This window comes from Acipenser ruthenus, chromosome 9 (genome assembly GCF_902713425.1).
Source record: "Acipenser ruthenus chromosome 9, fAciRut3.2 maternal haplotype, whole genome shotgun sequence".
Taxonomy (NCBI): domain Eukaryota; kingdom Metazoa; phylum Chordata; class Actinopteri; order Acipenseriformes; family Acipenseridae; genus Acipenser; species Acipenser ruthenus.
This window is the reverse complement of record NC_081197.1, coordinates 27,329,190-27,350,768: the sequence shown is the minus strand read 5'-3', so window position 1 is coordinate 27,350,768 and position 21,579 is coordinate 27,329,190. Positions and strand designations below refer to the sequence as shown.

General features: G+C 40.0%; 1 protein-coding gene across 18 annotated transcripts in view; it reads left to right on the top strand.

The window, feature by feature from the left end:
• Positions 1–12,959, top strand: part of LOC117405836 (E3 ubiquitin-protein ligase MYCBP2) — a 116,618-nt gene extending 103,659 nt beyond the window's left edge. For all 18 annotated transcript variants that reach the window (XM_034923705.2, XM_034923698.2, XM_034923700.2 and 15 more), the window contains 16 exons: positions 2,327–2,416; positions 2,814–2,894; positions 3,396–3,662; positions 3,891–4,165; positions 4,534–4,630; positions 4,959–5,078; positions 5,460–5,561; positions 6,033–6,161; positions 7,264–7,396; positions 7,901–8,004; positions 8,126–8,314; positions 9,334–9,441; positions 9,694–9,903; positions 10,154–10,261; positions 11,463–11,628; positions 12,111–12,959. In XM_034923705.2, the coding sequence (XP_034779596.2) occupies positions 2,327–2,416; positions 2,814–2,894; positions 3,396–3,662; positions 3,891–4,165; positions 4,534–4,630; positions 4,959–5,078; positions 5,460–5,561; positions 6,033–6,161; positions 7,264–7,396; positions 7,901–8,004; positions 8,126–8,314; positions 9,334–9,441; positions 9,694–9,903; positions 10,154–10,261; positions 11,463–11,628; positions 12,111–12,226 (2,295 nt within the window). In that variant the 3' untranslated portion in view covers positions 12,227–12,959. The remainder of the gene's footprint in view (positions 1–2,326; positions 2,417–2,813; positions 2,895–3,395; positions 3,663–3,890; positions 4,166–4,533; positions 4,631–4,958; positions 5,079–5,459; positions 5,562–6,032; positions 6,162–7,263; positions 7,397–7,900; positions 8,005–8,125; positions 8,315–9,333; positions 9,442–9,693; positions 9,904–10,153; positions 10,262–11,462; positions 11,629–12,110) is intronic.
• The last annotated feature ends 8,620 nt before the right edge of the window (positions 12,960–21,579 follow it).

The window sequence follows — 21,579 nt, the reverse complement described above, 5'->3', positions numbered from 1 at the left end:
CACATCGCAGGTACAGCAGGGCTTTCCTTCAGTCTGATCACATTGCAGGTACAGCAGGGCTTTCCTTCAGTCTGATCACATCGCAGGTACAGCAGGGCTTTCCTTCAGTCTGATCACATCGCAGGTACAGCAGGGCTTTCCATCAGTCTGATCACATTGCAGGTACAGCAGGGCTTTCCTTCAGTCTGATCACATTGCAGGTACAGCAGGGCTTTCCTTCAGTCTGATCACATCGCAGGTACAGCAGGGCTTTCCTTCAGTCTGATCACATCGCAGGTACAGCAGGGCTTTCCTTCAGTCTGATCACATCGCAGGTACAGCAGGGCTTTCCTTCAGTCTGATCACATCGCAGGTACAGCAGGGCTTTCCTTCAGTCTGATCACATCGTAGGTACAGCAGGGCTTTCCTTCAGTCTGATCACATCGCAGGTACAGCAGGGCTTTCCTTCAGTCTGATCACATCGCAGGTACAGCAGGGCTTTCCTTCAGTCTGATCACATCGCAGGTACAGCAGGGCTTTCCTTCAGTCTGATCACATCGCAGGTACAGCAGGGCTTTCCTTCAGTCTGATCACATCGCAGGTACAGCAGGGCTTTCCTTCAGTCTGATCACATCGCAGGTACAGCAGGGCTTTCCTTCAGTCTGATCACATCGCAGGTACAGCAGGGCTTTCCTTCAGTCTGATCACATCGCAGGTACAGCAGGGCTTTCCTTCAGTCTGATCACATTGCAGGTACAGCAGGGCTTTCCTTCAGTCTGATCACATCGCAGGTACAGCAGGGCTTTCCTTCGGTCTGATCACATTGCAGGTACAGCAGGGCTTTCCTTCGGTCTGATCACATCGCAGGTACAGCAGGGCTTTCCTTCGGTCTGATCACATCGCAGGTACAGCAGGGCTTTCCTTCGGTCTGTTCACATCGCAGGTACAGCAGGGCTTTCCTTCAGTCTGATCACATTGCAGGTACAGCAGGGCTTTCCATCAGTCTGATCACATTGCAGGTACAGCAGGGCTTTCCATCAGTCTGATCACATCGCAGGTACAGCAGGGCTTTCCTTCAGTCTGATCACATTGCAGGTACAGCAGGGCTTTCCTTCAGTCTGATCACATTGCAGGTACAGCAGGGCTTTCCTTCAGTCTGATCACATCGCAGGTACAGCAGGGCTTTCCTTCAGTCTGATCACATTGCAGGTACAGCAGGGCTTTCCTTCAGTCTGATCACATCGCAGGTACAGCAGGGCTTTCCATCAGTCTGATCACATCGCAGGTACAGCAGGGCTTTCCTTCAGTCTGATCACATCGCAGGTACAGCAGGGCTTTCCTTCAGTCTGATCACATCGTAGGTACAGCAGGGCTTTCCTTCAGTCTGATCACATCGCAGGTACAGCAGGGCTTTCCTTCAGTCTGATCACATTGCAGGTACAGCAGGGCTTTCCTTCAGTCTGATCACATTGCAGGTACAGCAGGGCTTTCCTTCAGTCTGATCACATTGCAGGTACAGCAGGGCTTTCCTTCAGTCTGATCACATCGCAGGTACAGCAGGGCTTTCCTTCAGTCTGATCACATTGCAGGTACAGCAGGGCTTTCCTTCAGTCTGATCACATTGCAGGTACAGCAGGGCTTTCCTTCAGTCTGATCACATTGCAGGTACAGCAGGGCTTTCCTTCAGTCTGATCACATTGCAGGTACAGCAGGGCTTTCCTTCAGTCTGATCACATCGCAGGTACAGCAGGGCTTTCCATCAGTCTGATCACATCGCAGGTACAGCAGGGCTTTCCTTCAGTCTGATCACATCGCAGGTACAGCAGGGCTTTCCTTCAGTCTGATCACATCGTAGGTACAGCAGGGCTTTCCTTCAGTCTGATCACATCGCAGGTACAGCAGGGCTTTCCTTCAGTCTGATCACATTGCAGGTACAGCAGGGCTTTCCTTCAGTCTGATCACATTGCAGGTACAGCAGGGCTTTCCTTCAGTCTGATCACATTGCAGGTACAGCAGGGCTTTCCTTCAGTCTGATCACATCGCAGGTACAGCAGGGCTTTCCTTCAGTCTGATCACATTGCAGGTACAGCAGGGCTTTCCTTCAGTCTGATCACATCGCAGGTACAGCAGGGCTTTCCTTCAGTCTGATCACATTGCAGGCACAGCAGGGCTTTCCTTCAGTCTGTTCACATCGCAGGTACAGGAGGGCAGGATCTTGCACCTCAGTTCTGCTTTAGCGTGTCTTAGATTTTTCATCTAGAACTACTTGATACAAACTCTCAGTAACGTTGCTGTAAAAACCTATTACATTTTTATTTTGAACAGATAACAAACCCTTTTTTTACAGGTGTTCGGAAAGCTTATCTGTGGGGATGCAGAGCCAACTCCAGAACAGGAGGAGAAGAATTTACTCTCTTCTCCTGAAGGAGAGGACAAGGTAGTGATCGTAGTATTAGCATAGAGGGCATTGCAGACAATTAAAGCATGTTCTGTTTTCTGTGACTTAGGCCTGATTCATTAAGTTGGAAACATAAATTAGGACATCACTGCTTGTCTGTTGGGTACATTTCTCTTTATACTTTATACAAATACTGATTTAATAATTGTAAATTGAATATGTATGCATTGCTGTTTTTGATCTACAAATTATCAGTAAGTATTAATATAGTACCAAACATATTGCTCAGCTTTTGGATTTAGAATTAGGCATGCTAAAAATGTGCCTTTTGGGTATGGTTTTTATCTCTGCTTTGTCTATGAATAGAAAAAAAGATGGTATCAACCATTAATGATTAATATTATAATATTACTTTATATTGCACTTTGTTTCCTAGGCTCCATCTGATGCAGACTTGAAGGAGCACATGGTTGGAATTATATTCAGCAGGAGTAAGCTGACAAACCTTCAGAAGCAGGTATGCTAGTATGGAGGATGATGGGAAAAAAGATATACATCCTAGATAAAACTTGACATATCTTTTCAGCGTGGCATTTATACAATATTCAAATGGTTTATATTAGATTTTGGAAGACAGAATAATTTAGCAGCAAGTGAGAAATGTAACCCTAATGTATTAACAGCTTAAGCAAATTAAATCTACTTTTGTTGTTTGAAATATTATGTAAAGACCACAGTAATCAACTGACAGGTAGAAGTATGAAAATACTGTCCCATAACATCAATCTACATTTGCTCAAAGACCAACCCAGGCTTCTGAACCACCTCTCCGTAGGAGGAAGAACCATCATTCCCTATTATTCGTATCTATAACTATCAAACACTCAATAGTGCTGAATTTAGAATTACTAAAAGAAACAGAATCCACTCGAAGTCTCTTTCAATATCTTCAAAAGGCCCTTTTTCTCTAAATCGTTCTTCTCATACAGTGTTTCTTGTTTTTGTTCTTTGCCCACAGGTGTGTGCTCATATCGTGCAGGCGATTCGAATGGAAGCCACCCGTGTCCGTGAGGAATGGGAGCACGCCATCTCCAGCAAGGAGAACGCCAACTCTCAGCCCAGCGATGAAGACGCCTCCTCGGACGCATACTGCTTCGAGCTGCTGTCCATGGTGCTGGCACTGAGTGGCTCCAACGTGGGCAGGCAGTACTTAGCCCAACAGCTGACTCTGCTGCAGGACCTCTTCTCCCTGCTCCACACTGCTTCCCCCAGGGTGCAGAGACAGGTAAGGAGCAACTTCTTCTAATAATCTTGAGTTGACATGCCCGGATAATTTAGTTCTAGTTTATTGTTCCTACTCTCATCTGGAAAGAAACAGAGTACTGCAGGTAGAACTACTATTGTGTTATATATACACAATTGGGACCAGTTTCTGATAGTTTTCAGTAACGCTAATAAAAATACTGATGATGACAATGCTGATTATCTGATCGACTCTTGTAATCCTCTGCAGGTGACCTCTCTGCTTAGGCGTGTGCTCCCTGAGGTGACCCCCGCTCGCCTGGCCAGTATAATCGGGGTGAAGGCCCTCCCTCCTGCAGATATCAGTGACATCATTCACTCCACAGAAAAGGGAGATTGGAACAAGCTGGGTATCCTGGACATGTTCCTGGGCTGCATTGCCAAAGCGCTCACTGTACAACTGAAAGCCAAGGGAACCACTATCGCTGGGACTGCAGCGGGAAAAGGAGTCACCACAGTGACACTGCCCATGATCTTCAACTCCAGGTAGGAGGCCATGCTTCTGATTCATCTCTTACCATATCCGTCTGGAATTACAACAAGGATAGTGGGGGTTTTTGAGAAGAGTTCATATGGCTAATAAAGTATTTAGAGTGTGTGTGTGTGTGTGTGTGTTTTAGTACTGGATAACAGTGGCGTCAAGAAATTCAGTTTTAACATACAGGATTGTTGTAGGTTAAGTAGAATTGGTATGCACTATGCTGCATCAGTAAGACTGCTGTACTACGTGCAAGTTTGGGAAAGAATGCAATATGTTGCATCCTTACAGTAGAGGTTGAATTGCATTGAAATGGTTATATACTGTAAATAAAGTGAGTTTACCCACATGTTGTGATGTTTTTTGCATTATCCAGCTATATAATGCGAGGCGAGAGTCACTGGTGGATGAAGGGCTCCACTCCACCCCAGATTGCTGAGATCATTATCAAACTGGTCAAGGACATGGCATCAGTAAGAAGCAGTGTCTACTTTATTTTTTGCCCTAAATTACTAAGCCATTCAGTTTTGATTGATTGTTAAACTATATATGTCACTGGCAGTGAAGTTATTTTAACAAAGATTTTGGGCTAAGTTCTGTGTCAGTAAGAACATTTTAAAAACACAAACATGTAATTTCTACGTGTTTGTCACTGCTATTGCCATGACATTGCAGCCAACTCAACCCTGTTTTAACGTCTCGTCACTATATGTAGTATAATTACATAATAGTACAAATGTAATGTGACTGTTGCCTTTTAAGGTTTTGTTTTCTAAGGTGTATCATGTACTGCTTTGTTAGGGGCACCTGTCTGAGGCCTGGTCCCGGGTCACAAAGAATGCCATTGCAGAGACCATCATTGCTTTAACCAAAATGGAGGAAGAACACAGATCACCAGTGCGCTGCATTGCAACTACCAGGGTACTGCGCTTCTACCTCATTCGATTCCACAAACACAGACCTGGACTGTGACGTGTAAACAGAGCAAGCAGTACTAATACACTTAGCATGTGGGATATTGGAGGCTTGGGAGCGAAGAGACAACATCTTCAAACCCATATAGCTTTTGAAAAAGTAATATGTAGTACAGGATCTTACCTTCAGTACTGGAACCTAGTGCTGTTGTCTGCCACCCACCATTATGGGGGTAGTGTTTTCTCAACCTGTACAGTAGAAGGACATTAATAGGACTGCAATATAACTGACCTTGAGGGAACTATTATCACCACCCTTGCTTGTGTTTTTTAAAAAGCACAAATTAAAACATAACTTGGTGTAAAAGTCAATATGTCTCTGTTACAGCTATGGCTGGCCCTGGCTTCCCTTTGTGTACTGGACCAGGACCATGTGGACAGGCTTTCTTCTGGCAGGTGGATGGGTAAAGACGGGCAACAGAAGCAAATGGTAAGGGTAGAGTCTGATCGTCTGGTTGAGCTTACTGTATATGACTAGACATTCATACCTGTTGTGTGTGCTTTGTTTTCCTGTTACTAGTGCAAAGTATCACACGGGTACTCTCACCTAAAATAGAATATTTATTCATTGAATTTTCTTTTTATAGAAGTGTAATGTGTATATAGACATTAATATAGGTGTGTTTCTAGAATCATATGTTTTTTTTTTTATATATTCTTTCTTCCATAAGAATTGTTACGGTACACCTATAGAGAACAGTAAAAAATGAAATTACAGCCTTACTGTATCTGCTTTTTAATGTGACTCCTATTGACAAGACAAAAACTGAAAAAAAAAACGCTGGGTTAACTTCACTTACTAACTGGGTTAACTTCACTTTGATAATATAAAATATATTGAAAAGGCATGCTAGTAACCTAGTTAGGATTTTGATGAACTTTTCTATTGTTTTTATCACAGCCTATGTGTGATAACCATGACGATGGGGAGACTGCTGCTATCATCCTGTGTAACATGTGTGGAAACCTGTGTACTGACTGTGACCGATTCCTCCACCTCCACAGACGTACCCGCTCACATCAGAGACAGGTAGGATACTTTGGAACAGACCCTGTTCCCCAATATAGTAAAGCTGCTTAACTGAAGCAGAACAATAATGTACAGCATCACGACAAATGTCAACACTACAAATAATTAGGATTATTTGTGCCTATTCTGCCTTTTATTGCAATGTTAAGAAATGTTAAGGTGGGTATGACACCGTTGCAAAGTTAAACGGCATCTAGGGGACTTTTTTTTTTTACGGGGAATAAAATTGTATTAATTTTACAGTACATAAAACCAAAATCCCTACAACACTATCAACTCGAGGAGACGGCAACATCTTTACAAAACCATTTAAAATAAACATAATACAAATGCCTGTAGCATCTTAGACTTAATTATATACGAGTAAATATAGTAGCTGCATTTCTCTGGTTTGGTAAATTAATAGGAAGGCAGTGATGGCAGTGCCTTGTTCTTGCTGATATTTTTGAGTATTTGTGTTTCATTTACTGACAATCATGTAGTGATCGTTGTTTAGTAGGGTAGTTTATATTAAATATGACGTCATGAAACAAGCTTGCTGCTTCTGCTTCAGCGCTCAGAGAATATCACAGACATTTGCAGAGCTTTTTTGAGATGTTATAGTAATAAAATAATGACTTGGATCGCATTATTGAGGCGTTTGGTGATAAAACGAGTGATCAGGAGATGATTGATCGGTATGTACGACTATTATTATTATTATTATTATTATTATTATTATTATTTATTTCTTAGCATTTGTGAAAGCTATATCGAACAAAAGGGTGGGGCGGGGCTGGAGATGCCTAGTGAGTGCTTTGTTGATATGCAGGGCCTTTTAAACCCGTTTGACTGTGGAAAAAAAATACTTTTAAACAGCGCGTCTAAAATTAACTGCGCGTGTGAAAATAAATTGGACCTGACGCGCCTGACATGCACTTAATAAATGGACTGCAAAGGGTTAAAATTTGTATTTCTATGAAAACATTTTGTATTAGATATCCACTGTGCAAGGTATGTGAACATAACCCAAAATAATAAAAAAATATATATATATATATATATATATAAATAATATATATTGCAAGCAGCTACCATATTTCTGTTTTCTCAAAAACCGCAGGTGTTCAAGGAAGAGGAAGAGGCTATTAAAGTAGATCTTCATGAAGGTTGTGGAAGGACCAAGCTCTTCTGGTTGATGGCGCTAGCAGATTCTAAAACCATGAAGGCAATGGTAGAGTTCAGGGAACATACAGGTAATATTGGCAAGAGCTGGAGCAGCCTTTTATTATTATTATTATTATTATTATTATTATTATTATTATTATTATTATTATTATTATTATTATTATTATTATTATTATTATTATTATTATTATTTTACTTAAAGGTATAGCTCCTAATAATGAGTTTTAAAATACTCTTTATTACCGACTATTTCCACTTGCTCCTCTCACCTTTGTGCAGGTAAAAAAAAAACAAAAAAAAAAACTGAATACAGATCCTCAAGTTATGTTCCACAAAATTTTAGTTAGTATTAGCCTGAGCTACAGTTAAGTACAGTACTTTTGTCCTCAATAATAAGCGATCATTTATCATAATAAACAAAGCACTACAAAAGGATAGCTGCCATCTGTCATCTGCTACTGCTGGCATTTTAAGGTGTGAAGTAGGCTTCTGTAATGAAATTTCAGGAAGGGTGTTTGCAGATTTGTCTAGGTGAAAAACTGAACTGTCTGAAATGAAACCTGCCCTTACAGGCAAGCCTGCATCCAGCAGTTCGGAGGCTTGTCGTTTCTGTGGCACGAGGAATGGAACGGAGCTGTCAGCTGTGGGAAGTGTGTGCTCTGACGCAGACTGTCAGGTGGGTCAAATAAAGCTGGAAAAAAAAATCTGTACAGAAATAGGTAAGGGGCTGTTCCCATTGGAATTGTTGTGTGTGCTCCTCCTTCCTGCTTTTTAATTTGTTTATTTCTCTTTCACAGGAGTATGCAAAAACTGCGTGCAGCAAGACTCATCCCTGTGGCCACCCATGTGGAGGGGTTAAGAATGAGGAACAGTGTCTGCCCTGCCTGCATGGCTGTGACAAGAGCACATCCTGCCTCAAACAGGATGCTGATGACATGTGCATGATCTGTTTTACTGAGGCACTGTCGGCGGCACCAGCAGTTCAAGTAAGAGTTCCTGTCATATTGATATGAGGGCCACAGACTTATAAAGTAGGGTATGTTACCAGAATTAACTGACTGGCAATTAATGACTTTTATAAATTATAAGTGAAACATGAATGTTTATTGAGGAACTTTTATTATTGACCTTATTAAATGTGGAATGCAAACTGCCATAATAAATCTGTACATCTTATTTTAACCATCCAAGATTAGTTCTAAACAGAGTCTGTAAAACCTGCATTCTAAATAAATGAATTGTTTAAAGCACAGCAGACTTGGAGCAATGTTAGGTGCATGTAACAGGGCGAGCAGCCCTGTACATTGTTTTGTTTATTTTATTTTTAGAACGGTTATTTTGTATTAGTATTATGATTTAGTATTTAAATGTATGACTGCGAAGCGCTGCGGGTTTCTTATTGTTTTTGTATTTAGGACGGCGTAGCCGGTTTGTTTTGTTTTAGCGTGGATGGGTAGCCCCATCCACAACATAATTAAACTCGTGCAGAAGGTGGCCATCTCCCGAATTAATTAAGTGATTTAATTTTGTTGCTAATTGGGAGATGGTAACCTGAATATAAAAAGCCTGCAGCTCTCCAGCTCGGGGTGGGAGTTCAGAGGATGAACGAGTGGAGAGAAAACGAAACAAAACAAAACTTAATAATTAATAGACATAGGAACAGTGAAGGCAATCTGCCCAGCCTGACCTGTGTTTTATTTATATTTTGTGTTCAGGATTTGTTTTGTTAAAATATTTTATTTATTTTTGTTTTGCAAATAAAAACGGCAGCCAGCCGATTCTTTCTTTTGAACTGCAGTGCCTGGTGTCAGTAATTTTTCCCTTCCTGCTTCTGCCTGACGTCAGACCACCAGTCACCCTGTCACAGTGCATTATAAAGACCATTGCAAATTATTAAAAAATCAGTTGGACAAACTGGAATATAAAACATCACAAGTAGATTACTGTAGAGTTTAACATGTTTTAAATAATAAATACCAAATACATTTCAAATGTCTTTTTCCAGTTGGATTGCAGTCACGTGTTCCATCTTCAATGTTCCAGGCGAGTTCTGGACAACCAATGGCTTGGTCCAAGAATAACATTTGGATTCATGTCTTGTCCTATCTGCAAGGTAATAGAGAATATATTGTGTTCCAATTGGGTCAAGGGCTAATGCGGGAATTGAGAGTTACATTTCTGTGAAATACTTCTAAGGCATAAATCTCATTATCTTCAGCGTTTAAGTTTAAACATTTTGAGAGCACAAATAGTATTCTTCAGGTGATCCCAGGTGAAACTATATCTAACAAGACCTAAGCCAACACGGCATTAACCAAATACACTTACCAATCACTAATGTCTGATTTCCTTTCTGTATTTTTAGAAAAAAATCAATCATTTAATGTTGAAGGACCTGCTGGATCCCATCAAAGAACTGTATGAAGATGTGAGAAGAAAAGCTCTCATGAGGTTAGAATATGAAGGACTACATAAGAGTGAAGCTATCACTACCCCAGGGGCTCGGTTTCACAGTGATCCTGCTGGCTTTGCCATGAACAGATATGCTTACTATGTCTGCTACAAGTGTAAAAAGGTCAGTTTAAAACCTTGTTTTCCTTTTTTTTTATATATATATGTTTTGTTCTTTTTTGCTCTTGAAAAGTTCCTGGCTGACAGAACAGGAAACATAAGTAGTCTTAATGATATTCCTTCTGCGCTATTGGGTCTCAACCCTGCCTATGAAGCACATTGGACACAGGCACCACTTGATGGTAAGAGCGCTGTAGTGTTTGAAACCGATGCTTGATAATACAATTTTGATTTGTTGCCTTTCTTTTGTTCAGGCCTACTTTGGAGGTGAGGCACGCTGTGATGCAGAGGCTGGACAAGGTGATGACTATGACCCTCGAGAGCTAATTTGTGGAGCTTGCTCAGATGTTTCAAGAGCCCAGGTATGTAGACTGTGTGTTTGTAGCTAGGAAATTAAATAATCTATCTCCTAGACTGTGTGTTTCAAGGTGCTTCATCAATAAGGAGTTTTTGTCTAATTTAATAGTAATGATTACTAATTGAACAAAAACAGGGACACAATCCCCCAAAACCCTTGCCTTGCCATTTGTAAGTAATTTTGGTAATATTTCTGGGGGAAAAAATCAGGACAGTGATGTTTGGGGAAAAATCATTGTTTATAATTCTCAGCAATTTAGTCATTGCATAAAAGATGAGCAGCCCCTTGTTTACAATACACTCATCAAAAATGAAGTGTAGTACTAGCAGTTTTAAGTGGTTCTACGTCTGAAGGACCAAGATTAAGTAAGGGGAAAATTCAGGAGAAAATCAGTAAAACGGGTAAGGATCATTTTTAAAAAGTGGGAATTTATTGGTCAAAATTGGTAGTAAACTAAACAAAATGAAAAACCTACCTGTATTAAATAAGGTCTAATTTGAAACAAGTTAGATCATGTCATCCCTTTCTACAACTGCACTTGTATACTGTATAACTCTGTAGGTACCAGTGTAGGTTTGGACAAGGACATTTTCAGTTATTGATTATCTGCTAAATATTATCAATATAAACATGATTATCTGAAATCATGTTTTAACTCTTATTAATTGTGACTTTCTTACTAGTATTTTTTTTTCTGTCTGCTCTTTGCCTCGTAATTTAAATTAACATACCACTGCTCTCTCCAACAATAGAGGAACTGAATTAAATTAATTCTACATTATAATTATATTACATGGGGTGTATTAAACACCTACAAAAATCGCATTATGGGCTAAGTTGAGACAAGCAGGTTGTATGTAAGAAGAGAGAGGAAAAAAACATCTTCGTATTGGTAGTGTTTGTTGTTTCTAGCACATTTATCACCAAGAATATTATCATTAGTGATACATTTTCAGTAATATACTGTAAAAACATCAAGACAAAATATTATAGATTTAGTATTATGATAATATAATTCTTTGTGTATTAAGTCAGGTGTTACAAACCTCTGGTAAATTGTTTCCTTTTAGTAATGTTGTATGTAGAGTCGAATGTGTATGCTATTTTTTTTTTGTATCTGTTTGCTTTTCTCTTTGACAAAAATGGGTCACTTTTAGTCCCAGAACAACATGCAATAAATCTACACATTTCTCCCTTTCCTGTAGATGTGCTCCAAACATGGTACAGACTTCCTGGAGTACAAATGCCGCTACTGTTGCTCAGTGGCTGTCTTTTTTTGCTTTGGCACAACACATTTCTGTAACGCTTGCCATGACGACTTCCAGAGGATGACCAGTGTATCCAAGGAGGAGCTTCCACACTGCCCTGCAGGTAGGCTGCTCAGAGGCACCCTGTTAAGAGGCTTTGATATCAGTCAAGGTGACAAACTGCAGCTCTCGTCTCCCCTTCATGATTAAAAATACAAGGCTGTTGAGTGACCTTAATAAAGTCTTTGACAATATAGAAATATGCACATGGGTTGCACTTCATGGGTTTAGTTAAGGCTTGTGGATTGTTTGATTGATTTTTGTTAGCTTGTGTGTGTTTTATTTTGCCATAAAAAAAAAATGTACGAAAGAAATGAGTTGATAAATGAGGATGCGTTTGTAAATAGTGCTTGTTACTTGATTGTTAAATGGTTGGGCTGGATTTCAGAACCACACATGTATGTGTGGGGTATGGTCATGGGATCTGATTGGAAGTTGATTTGAGCAGATGTCAGTTTCTGAGTACAAAATTCCATTGGAATTTCAGCAAAATTCCAATGTCTATTTTTGTTTTTTACTAAACTTGTCCTGGTTATTTCTCTGCAGGTCCGAAAGGTAAACAGCTGGAAGGCTCAGAGTGCCCACTACATGTTGTGCATCCCCCGACAGGGGAGGAGTTTGCACTGGGCTGTGGGGTCTGCAGAAACGCTCACACTTTTTGAACAAGCATGCTGTTTTCCAGCAGAACCATCCTTCCACATTTAAGCCTCTAGGAACCTCTCAACTGATCCCAAAGGCGGGTCAGTCAAAGGCCGGCAGAGCAAGTAAAGAAACCCCAGAATTAACAGGAAATACAGTGTTCTGGATGTGGGAGACCCAGTGCATTTCAGGACTTTTAAAAACTTGTGACATGTTTGCATGCAGCCGTTGTAACCCTCGGCTCCTATAAACATTGCACGCCTCTTAATCACCGAGGCATAAAGATGCTTTCAAAATAAAACCTGTTCATGACAATTGTGGAGGAACATAAAAAATAAATAAAAAACACGACAGTAATGCCAGCTTCCTAACTATGAATACAAATAAAGATAATGTTATATGTATACTGCTGTTTGTTTTTTTTGTAATCCTGTACAGTACTCCCAACTGTTGACTGCATAACAGGCGAAAAAAAGTCTTGTCTGATTTATAAATATAGCCTGTTAAGAATGTTCTGTTAGGAAGGCATATAGTGTACGATTTATCTCATGTTGTATATAATGATGGTATCCAAAATAGGTGTATTCTGAATTCGCTACTTTACACTTCAGTTTCATTTAATCTTCTGGGTTATATTTTGAGCCTGAAATTTTAATGAAGTGCAATACTGGGTGTGCCTCCTATCTTGCAGCTGTAAACATATGGAATGTATATGTCAATAAAGCCGCTGTACATTTTTATACAGTGAAAAGGCTATTGTGTTTCACCTTTCAGTGTTTTTGCACTTCTTTGTTTTACCAGTGTTGAAGACCCTCTGTTAAAAACGTATTATTTGTTTCTTAGCAGACGCCCTTATCCAGGGCAACTTACAGTTGTTACAAGATATCACATTGTACATTATTTCAGATTATACAGATATCACATTATTATTTTTACATACAATTACCCGTTTATACAGTTTAGTTTTTACTGGAGCAATTTAGGTAAAGTACCTTGCTCAAGAGTACAGCAGCAGTGTCCTCTACTGGGGATTGAACCCACAACCCTCCGGTCAAGAGTCCAGAGCCCTAACCACTACTCCACACTGCCTTACTTGATATGTGAACTGCACATTTATAAACGCTAACAAAAAGAAACAGCTGCCATATGTGATGAGTCTACAAAATGTTTAAATTGGCCTCAGTCATTACCACCTCTAATTGCTTCTGGGGGCCCCCCTAAGTGTTAGATGGAGGTGTTTTTCTCGATTGCTGTACATGGTACATGAAACCTTGTTTTGTGATTGGGTGAAATATCCTTCAAAACTATTGCTGTAACTAGCAAAGAAAGACATTTTACATTTTTTTGTGAATTACAAGTTCATTAGGCTGTATAGTTAGTAACACATCAGCAGCCCAGGAAGTACTTGGTATTTTTCTCTTTGAATGTATGTGTATGCTTGGATCTCAAGTAGAAATATAGGCCAATGGGCTTGGTGTTTGTAGTGGATAATTATAATGGCCTAACCTTAACCCCAATCCCAATTAGTTCACATTTTGGCTCGGGATTTAGTTGCAACACAGTTTATAGACTTAAGACTATATCTTATGAAGTACTTTCCCTATAACTGATAATTTGCTTAATTGGACCTTTGTAATTGTGTTCAGCTCTTAAACAGTTGCAGATTTCAAGTTAGCTGTAACATTTTATAAGTAACTTGAACTGCAAGTATTTAAGAGCTGAAAACAAGTAAAAAGGTCTAATTAAGCAAATTACCAGTTCAATTAAAGGTCTAGTTAAGTAACTGAGAGCTCAGTTGGAATGATAACCAGCAGACACAGGGGTTCCCCAGGACTATCGTTATTACTGTGTTACCGGTTTCACAATGTGGTCAATAATCCTTACACTGTCTGTGCACTAGAGTGTCCATTTTGAAAAGAGCTTTGAAACAGACTAAAGTTTTAGTGTAAAAAGTTGTCAGGATGCTAACAATGAAAAGAAAAAGAACAGGTACGTTATTTAAACAGTTGTAGCAACACGTGGGGACGTGTAACGCTATATTTTTGGGAACGCTAATTAAGGTCAGTGTACTCTTTAAGGTCAATGTACATAATATAATACAGAGCCTTGCCCATCTACAATAACATCTGCGCTTGTTTCAAAAGTTGACCTTGTACTGCAGTGCAGTATTCTGTTACTGACACGGCTCGCCTTCCACAGAGCTAGAGTTAACACAGTTTACACATCTTACCCACAATACGAGGTATGATACAGGCCCGGTTTTTGGGATGGAATTGCATAACAGTCTCACATTTTGATTGGTCCATGTCTGTCACATGAATATGTCGTCACACGAGTGGAAAAGCTTGCAGTATGGAAGGCCATCTGCTTCAAAAACGCATTGTGTAGTACAAGTTTCAAATATTCGCTACACGTACTCATTTGGACCAATCAGAGCACAGAAATTACCACATGTACAATTTTAATTGGTACGTGTTCTAAAAAAATGATACAAGCTACATATTTCCTACGTTAGTGGATAGTCATTTTACATTAGTGGCTTGTCATGACAACGTATTCGTTTGTAATCGCTTCTTATGCACAACGTAATTGGCACAGTAGCCAATAACCTTTGGTGTATCATTTAGACAAAAAAAAAGACAATTTAAAATAAGGAATATTGCAAATATGGCAGTGTGACAGAAATACAATGAGTTTTCGTTTTAAATCTCCCTCCCGACCTGTGAGGGTGCTAAGCAGTGAAAGTAGAGTTCTTTGGATGGGCTGGCCTGACAGATCTTTCCCCGTGCCGGGAAGTCAGTCAGTCTGGAAGAAGGCTAGACTCCGTTGCAGGAACGTATTGACCCGGAAAGGAAACGACGTAGCAGCTGCAGATAGTAGAGACAGCTGCACTCGTTTACCATGGGGTCATGCATGATAGCATAAGAGGGGACGGAGAATCGCAGTCTACTCCTTTGCTTGCTTTTGAGCGAAAGCAAAACTGGAAGGACCGGGAGAAACCCCAAAAAGAATATAAAAATGATTTGTGAGTGTTTTTGTTTGTTTGTTGCTGTTAGTAATTGTCTTTTGTTTTATAAATCACTAGACAGCTAATACATATCCGGATCTGTCGCCTTGGGGCAGCACTACCCGGAACAACAACACTACAGTCACTGTATAATTGTTATCACCCACCACGAGCACTACTTCACGCACCCAGGACTGGTGACCATGTTAGTATATCGTGGGATGGATATTCGTGTTTATTATTTGGGACTGTAACCCTGTTGTTCTTTACTCCATGCACTACACATTGTTGTGTATTGCCGGAGATTATTATTTGGTCACCAGACCCAGATACGATTAAAAACTGTTTAAAACTGGATTATAACTCTGTGTTTCATTACTGCACTGCATCAACCCTGCACCTGCACGTACCACTTGCCACTTTGCCACAGACGGCAAGATATTTTCTTCTGCGCTGCAAGCATACTGTAATGACCCGGACAATTGCATCGTTACAGGACTTGCTGACTGTCCCGTTTGTCTTCGGAACGTGTCATGCCGTTAGGTAGCAGCAGAAAGAGGGGGACTGCAGACCATGGGTTGACTGGTTGAGCCGGTGTGGCAAAGTAGTTTATTGTAGACCGGTTCAGAGGTGATGCAGTGCGTGAAAGAAGCAGACAGAGATAATTGTAATCCAGTTTTTAGAAATGTTTTATTGTATTTCCAGGTCTGTACAGCCCGGGGTATATAACAAGAACAGACAGTCCCAAATAATAAACAATTTCCACCCCACAATAATACAAACACGGTCACCAGTCCTGGGTGCGTGCAGCAGTGTTCGTGGTGGGTGATACAGTTTTATATTTGTGACAAAGGTGCAGCGTTGTCTGATTTCGTGCTGGCCCCTGGCGACAGTTCCAGAACTGTGTTAACTGTCTGGTAACGTACAAGACAAGATGAGACAGTTACAAACAAACAAAACACAACACTCACGATTTCTGTTTTAATACACTTTTCCTGTCCTTCTGGCTTCTACTCACTACAAACCAATGCGAAGGAGTAGATTGTGATTCTCCGTCGCCTTTTTTGCTATCACGCATGACCCTTTGGTAAACGATTGCAGTTGTCTCTACTATCTGCATGCTGCTATGTCGTTTCCCTTCTGGGTCAATACATTCCTGCAACAGAGTCTTGTCTTCTTCCCGGCCCGGGGAAAGAACTGTCAAGCCAGCCCGTCCAAAGAACTCTCATTCTGAAAGGTGAACTTCCGTCCCAGTTTCAGCTTTCTTTCACAGGGCAGCAAGTTTTCCTCAAGGACTTCTCTGTACTTTGCTCCATTCATTTTCCCTTCTATCCTGACAAGTGCCCCAACCCCTGCCGATGAGAAACATCCCCATAACATGATGCTGCCACCACCATGCTTCACAATAGGGTTGGTGTTCTTTGGGTGATGTGCTGCGTTGGGTTTGTGCCAAACATAACGCTTTGAATTTAGGCCAAAATCTTCAATTTTCATTTTGTCAAACCACAAAACTTTTTGCCACGTGGCTACAGAATCTCCTGAGTGTTTTTTTGCATACTTCAAATGGGATTCAAGGAGGACTTTCTTCTTGCCACCCTACCATACTGGCCAGATTTGTGGAGTGCTTGGGATATTGTTGTCACATGCACAATTTGACCAGTCTTGGCCATAAAAGTCTGTAGCTCTTGCAAAGTTACCATTGACCTCTTGGTAGCCTCTCTGATCAGTCTCCTTCTTGCTCGGTCATATAGTTTGGAGGGATGGCCTGATCTAGGCAGGGTCTTGGTGGTGCCATACACCTTCCACTTCTTAATAATCGTCTTGACCGTGCTCCAAGGGATATTTAGGGCCTTTGATATTTTTTTTATACCAATCCCCTGATCTGTGTCTTTCAACAACTTTGTCCCGGAGTTCTTTTGAAAGCGCCTTGGTGCTCATGGTTGAGTCTTTGCTTTGAAATGCGCTACCCAGCAGAGGGAACCTACAGGAACTGCTGAATTGATCCTAAAATTATGTGAATCACTACAATTTAACACAGGTGGAGGCCACTTGGTGTGTGATTTTGAAGGCGATTGGTTACACCTGAGGTAATTTATGATTGCTATTACAAGGGGGGTGGATATATATATATATATATATATATATATATATATATATATATATATATATATATATATATATATATGTACGGTGCCGTGAAAAAGTATTTGCCCCGTCTGATTTTCTGCATTTTTTCATATTTTGACACTGAATGTTATCAGATCTTCAACCAAAACCTAATATTAGATAAAAGGGACCCTGAGTGAACAAATAACACAAAAATTTGATACATATTTCACTTATTTATTAAAGGAAGTTATGCAACAGCCAATGCCCCCGTGTGCAAAAGTAATCGCCCCCTTAGACTCAATAACTGGTTACGCCACCTTTAGCAGCAGTAACTGCAACCAGACACTTCCTGTAGTTATTGATTAGTCTCTCACAGCACCGTGGAGGAATTTTGGCCTACTCCTCCATGCAGAACTGCTTCAACTCAGTGACATTTGTGGGTTTTCGAGCATGAACTTCTCGTTTCAGGTCCTGCCACAACATCTCAATGGGGTTTAGATCTGGACTTTGACTAGGCCATTCCAAAACTTTAAAATTCTTGTTCTTCAACAATTCTGATGTAGACTTGCTTGTGTGTTTCAGATCATTGTCTTGCTGCATGACCCAGCTGCGCTTCAGCTTCAGCTCACGGACGGATGGCCTGACATTCTCCTGTAGAATTCTCTGATACAGAGCCGAATTCATGGTTCCTTCAATGATGGCAAGGCGTCCAGGTCCTGATGCAGCAAAGCATCCCCAAAACATGACACTACCACCAACATGCTTGACCGTTGGTATGAGGTTCTTACTGTGGAATGCAGTGTTTGGTTTTCGCCAGACATAATGGGGCCCATGTCGGCCAAAAAGTTACACTTTTGATTCATCTGTCCATAGAACATTGTTCCAGAACTCTTGAGGATCATCCAGGTGCTTTTTGGCAAACTTGAGGCGAGCATTCATGTTCTTCTTAGTGAGCAATGGTTTCTGCCTTGCTACTCTGTCATGAATCCCATTGTTGCCCAGTGTCTTTCTGATGGTGGAGTCATGAACACTGACCTTAGCCAAGGCGAGAGAGGCCTGCAGATCCCTGGATGTTGTTCTAGGGTTCTTTGTGACTTCCTGGACAATTTTACGCCTTGCTCTTGGAGTGATTTTGGCAGGACGGCCACTCCTGGGAAGATTCACTACTGTCCCAAACTTTCTCCATTTGGACAATATGGCTCTGACTGTGGTTCGGTGGAGCCCCAGAGCCTTAGAAATGGCTTTGTAACCCTTTCCAGACTGATAGGCATCAACAACTTTTTTCCGGAGGTCTTCAGGAATTTCTTTTGTTCGTGGCATGATGTGCCTCTAGAACCTGTGTGCTGACAACTTCACTCTGATGGTAAGGGCCAAAGTTAGTCAGATTTATATTGGGTAGGGCTGGCCAAAAGCAGGCCTGGTTGTTAACCAAAGTACTCAGTAAACAGCTGACCCTAATTATCTCTTTTGGGTTGAGTTAACTAGGGGGGGGGCAATAACTTTTTCACACCTGAAGATTGCATGTTTGTTTATCTTGCACACCAAACAAATGAAAGACACACCAAACTTTGGTGTCATTTTTTCTCTCAGACTCCCTCTTTATACTACTACAACCCACAAAAAAATCTGACCAAATACAATGTGAAAAATGTGCAAAAATGCAGAAAATCAGACAGGGGGCAAATACTTTTTCACGGCACTGTATATATATATATGTGTATATATATATATATATATATATATATATATATGTATATACAAATATATATCTGCCACAGTATTACAGTTTTGTTACAGGATACGTTAGTTTATCTCTAATTTAAGAACACAAGAACATAAGAACATGAGAAAGTTTACAAACAAGAGGAGGCGATTCGGCCCATCTTGCTCCTTTGGTTGTTAGTAGCTTATTGATCCCAGAATCTCACCAAGCAGCTTCTTGAAGGATCCTTGTTTCTTTTTTCAGGTTAAAAATGTCCCTTGGGTCGACATTGTCAATACCTTTTAGAATTCTGAATGCTTGAATCAGATTACCGCGTAGTCTTCTTTGTTCAAGACTGAATAGATTCAATTCTTTTAGCCTGTCTGCATACGACATGCCTTTTAAACTGGGATAATTCTGGTTGCTCTTCTTTGCACTCTTTCTAGAGCAGCAATATCCTTTTTGTAACGAAGTGACCAGAACTGAACACAATATTGTAGATGAGGTCTTACTAATGCATTGTAAAGTTTTAACATTACTTCCCTTGATTTAAATTCAACACTTTTCACAATATATCCAAGCATCTTGTTGGCCTTTTTTATAGTTTCCCCTCATTGTCTAGATGAAGACATTTCTGAGTCAACATAAACTCCTAGGTCTTTTTCATTGATTCCTTCTTCAATTTCAGTATCTCCCATATGATATTTATAATGCACATTTTTATTGCCTGCATGCAATACTTTATACTGTTCTCTATTAAATGTCATTTGCCATGTGTCTGCCCAGTTCTGAATGCTGTCTAGATCATTTTGAATGACCTTTGCCGCTGCAACAGTGTTTGCCACTCCTCCTATTTTTGTGTTGTCTGCAAATTTAACAAGTTTGCTTACTATACCAGAATCTAAATCATTAATGTAGATTAGGAATAGCAGAGGACCTAATACTGACCCCTGTGGTACACCACTGGTTACCTAGCTCCATTTTGAGGTTTCTTCTCTAATCAGTACTTTCTGTTTTCTACATGTTAACCACTCCCTAATCCATGTGCATGCATTTCCTTGAATCCCTACTGCATTCAGTTTGAGGATTTATCTTTTATGCAGGACTTTGTCAAAAGCTTTCTGGAAATATAAATAAACCGTCATATGCTTTGCAATTATCTATATTCGATGTTGCATCCTCAAAAAAATCAAGCAAGCTAAAACCATGCTGACTGTCTCCCAGGATACTGTTACCATATAGGTAATTTTCCATTTTGGATCTTATTATAGTTTCCACAAGTTTACATATAATAGAAGTCAGGCTTATTGGTCTATAGTTGCCTGGTTCGGTTTTGTCTCCCTTTTTGTGGATCGGTATTACGTTTGCAATTCTCCAGTCTGTCGGTACAACCCCTGTGTCAAGAGACTGCTGCATGATCTTGGTTAGCTGTTTGTAAATAATTTCTTTCATTTCTTTGAGTACTATTGGGAGGATCTCATCTGGCCCAGGGGATTTGTTTATTTTAAGAGCTCCTAGTCCCTTTAACACTTCTGCCTCTGTTATGCTAAAGTTATTTAAAACTGGATAGGAACAGGTCAACATGTGGAGCATGTTGTCCATATCCTCCTTTGTAAAAACTTGTGAAAAGTAATCATTTAATATATTTGCTATTTTTTTTCTTCGTCTATGATTTTGTCATTTGTATCTCTTAGACATTTAACCTTCTCTTTGATTGTTCTCTTTCTGTTATAATATTGGAAAAACATTTTGGAATTGGTTTTAGTCCCCTTAGCGATGATCATTTCTATCTCTCTCTTGGCCTTTCTAACTTCCTTTTTGACTTGTGTTTGCAGTTCCAAGTACTCTTTCTGTGTACTTTGTAATCACAGTTTTACATATAGACTGCCCCTTTTTTTCATTTACGTGTCAAATTCGGGGTCACTTTGCTTTTCAGATAATGTCCCAAATTCTTCGCCGCTTTAGTTTTTAGATAACATCCCAAATTCCGGGCCACTCTGATAAAGTCCTAATTTCTGGGCCGCTCTGTTTTTTAGATAAAGTCCCAAATTCTGGGCCACTTTGCATTTTCAAATTCAGCCCAGTTTTTGGGATATTCTGCTCAGCTGACAGCCGAGTTTCTAAGTCATGCATGCACAGTTTACCATAAAGTGGATCATGAATTCATTTAAGAGTAACCCTTAGTACATGAATCAAAGTTAATGTATTTTTTACTCTTCCGAGAAAACATTATTTTTTTTATGAAGAAACAGAAATAAAATGTAAATGTTAAAAAAATGTATTTCTTATTACAATGAAGAAACTACATTGCACTGAAATAGATACATGAAAATTAATTAAAGCAGTCGTTTTCCTTTATTAAAGGCTAATATTAAAACACATTTTTGAGAAGGAACATGGTATTCCAAAAAAAGGACATCATATTTGCTTATGTAATGTCCATCAATATATTGTAGGGTTTCAGGTTCTTTTTGTGACAGAAATGAGACTGAAACCATGAGTAGATGAAGGCTGTTTATTTTGACAATAATTAAATAATCACAAAATAAAATCATAAA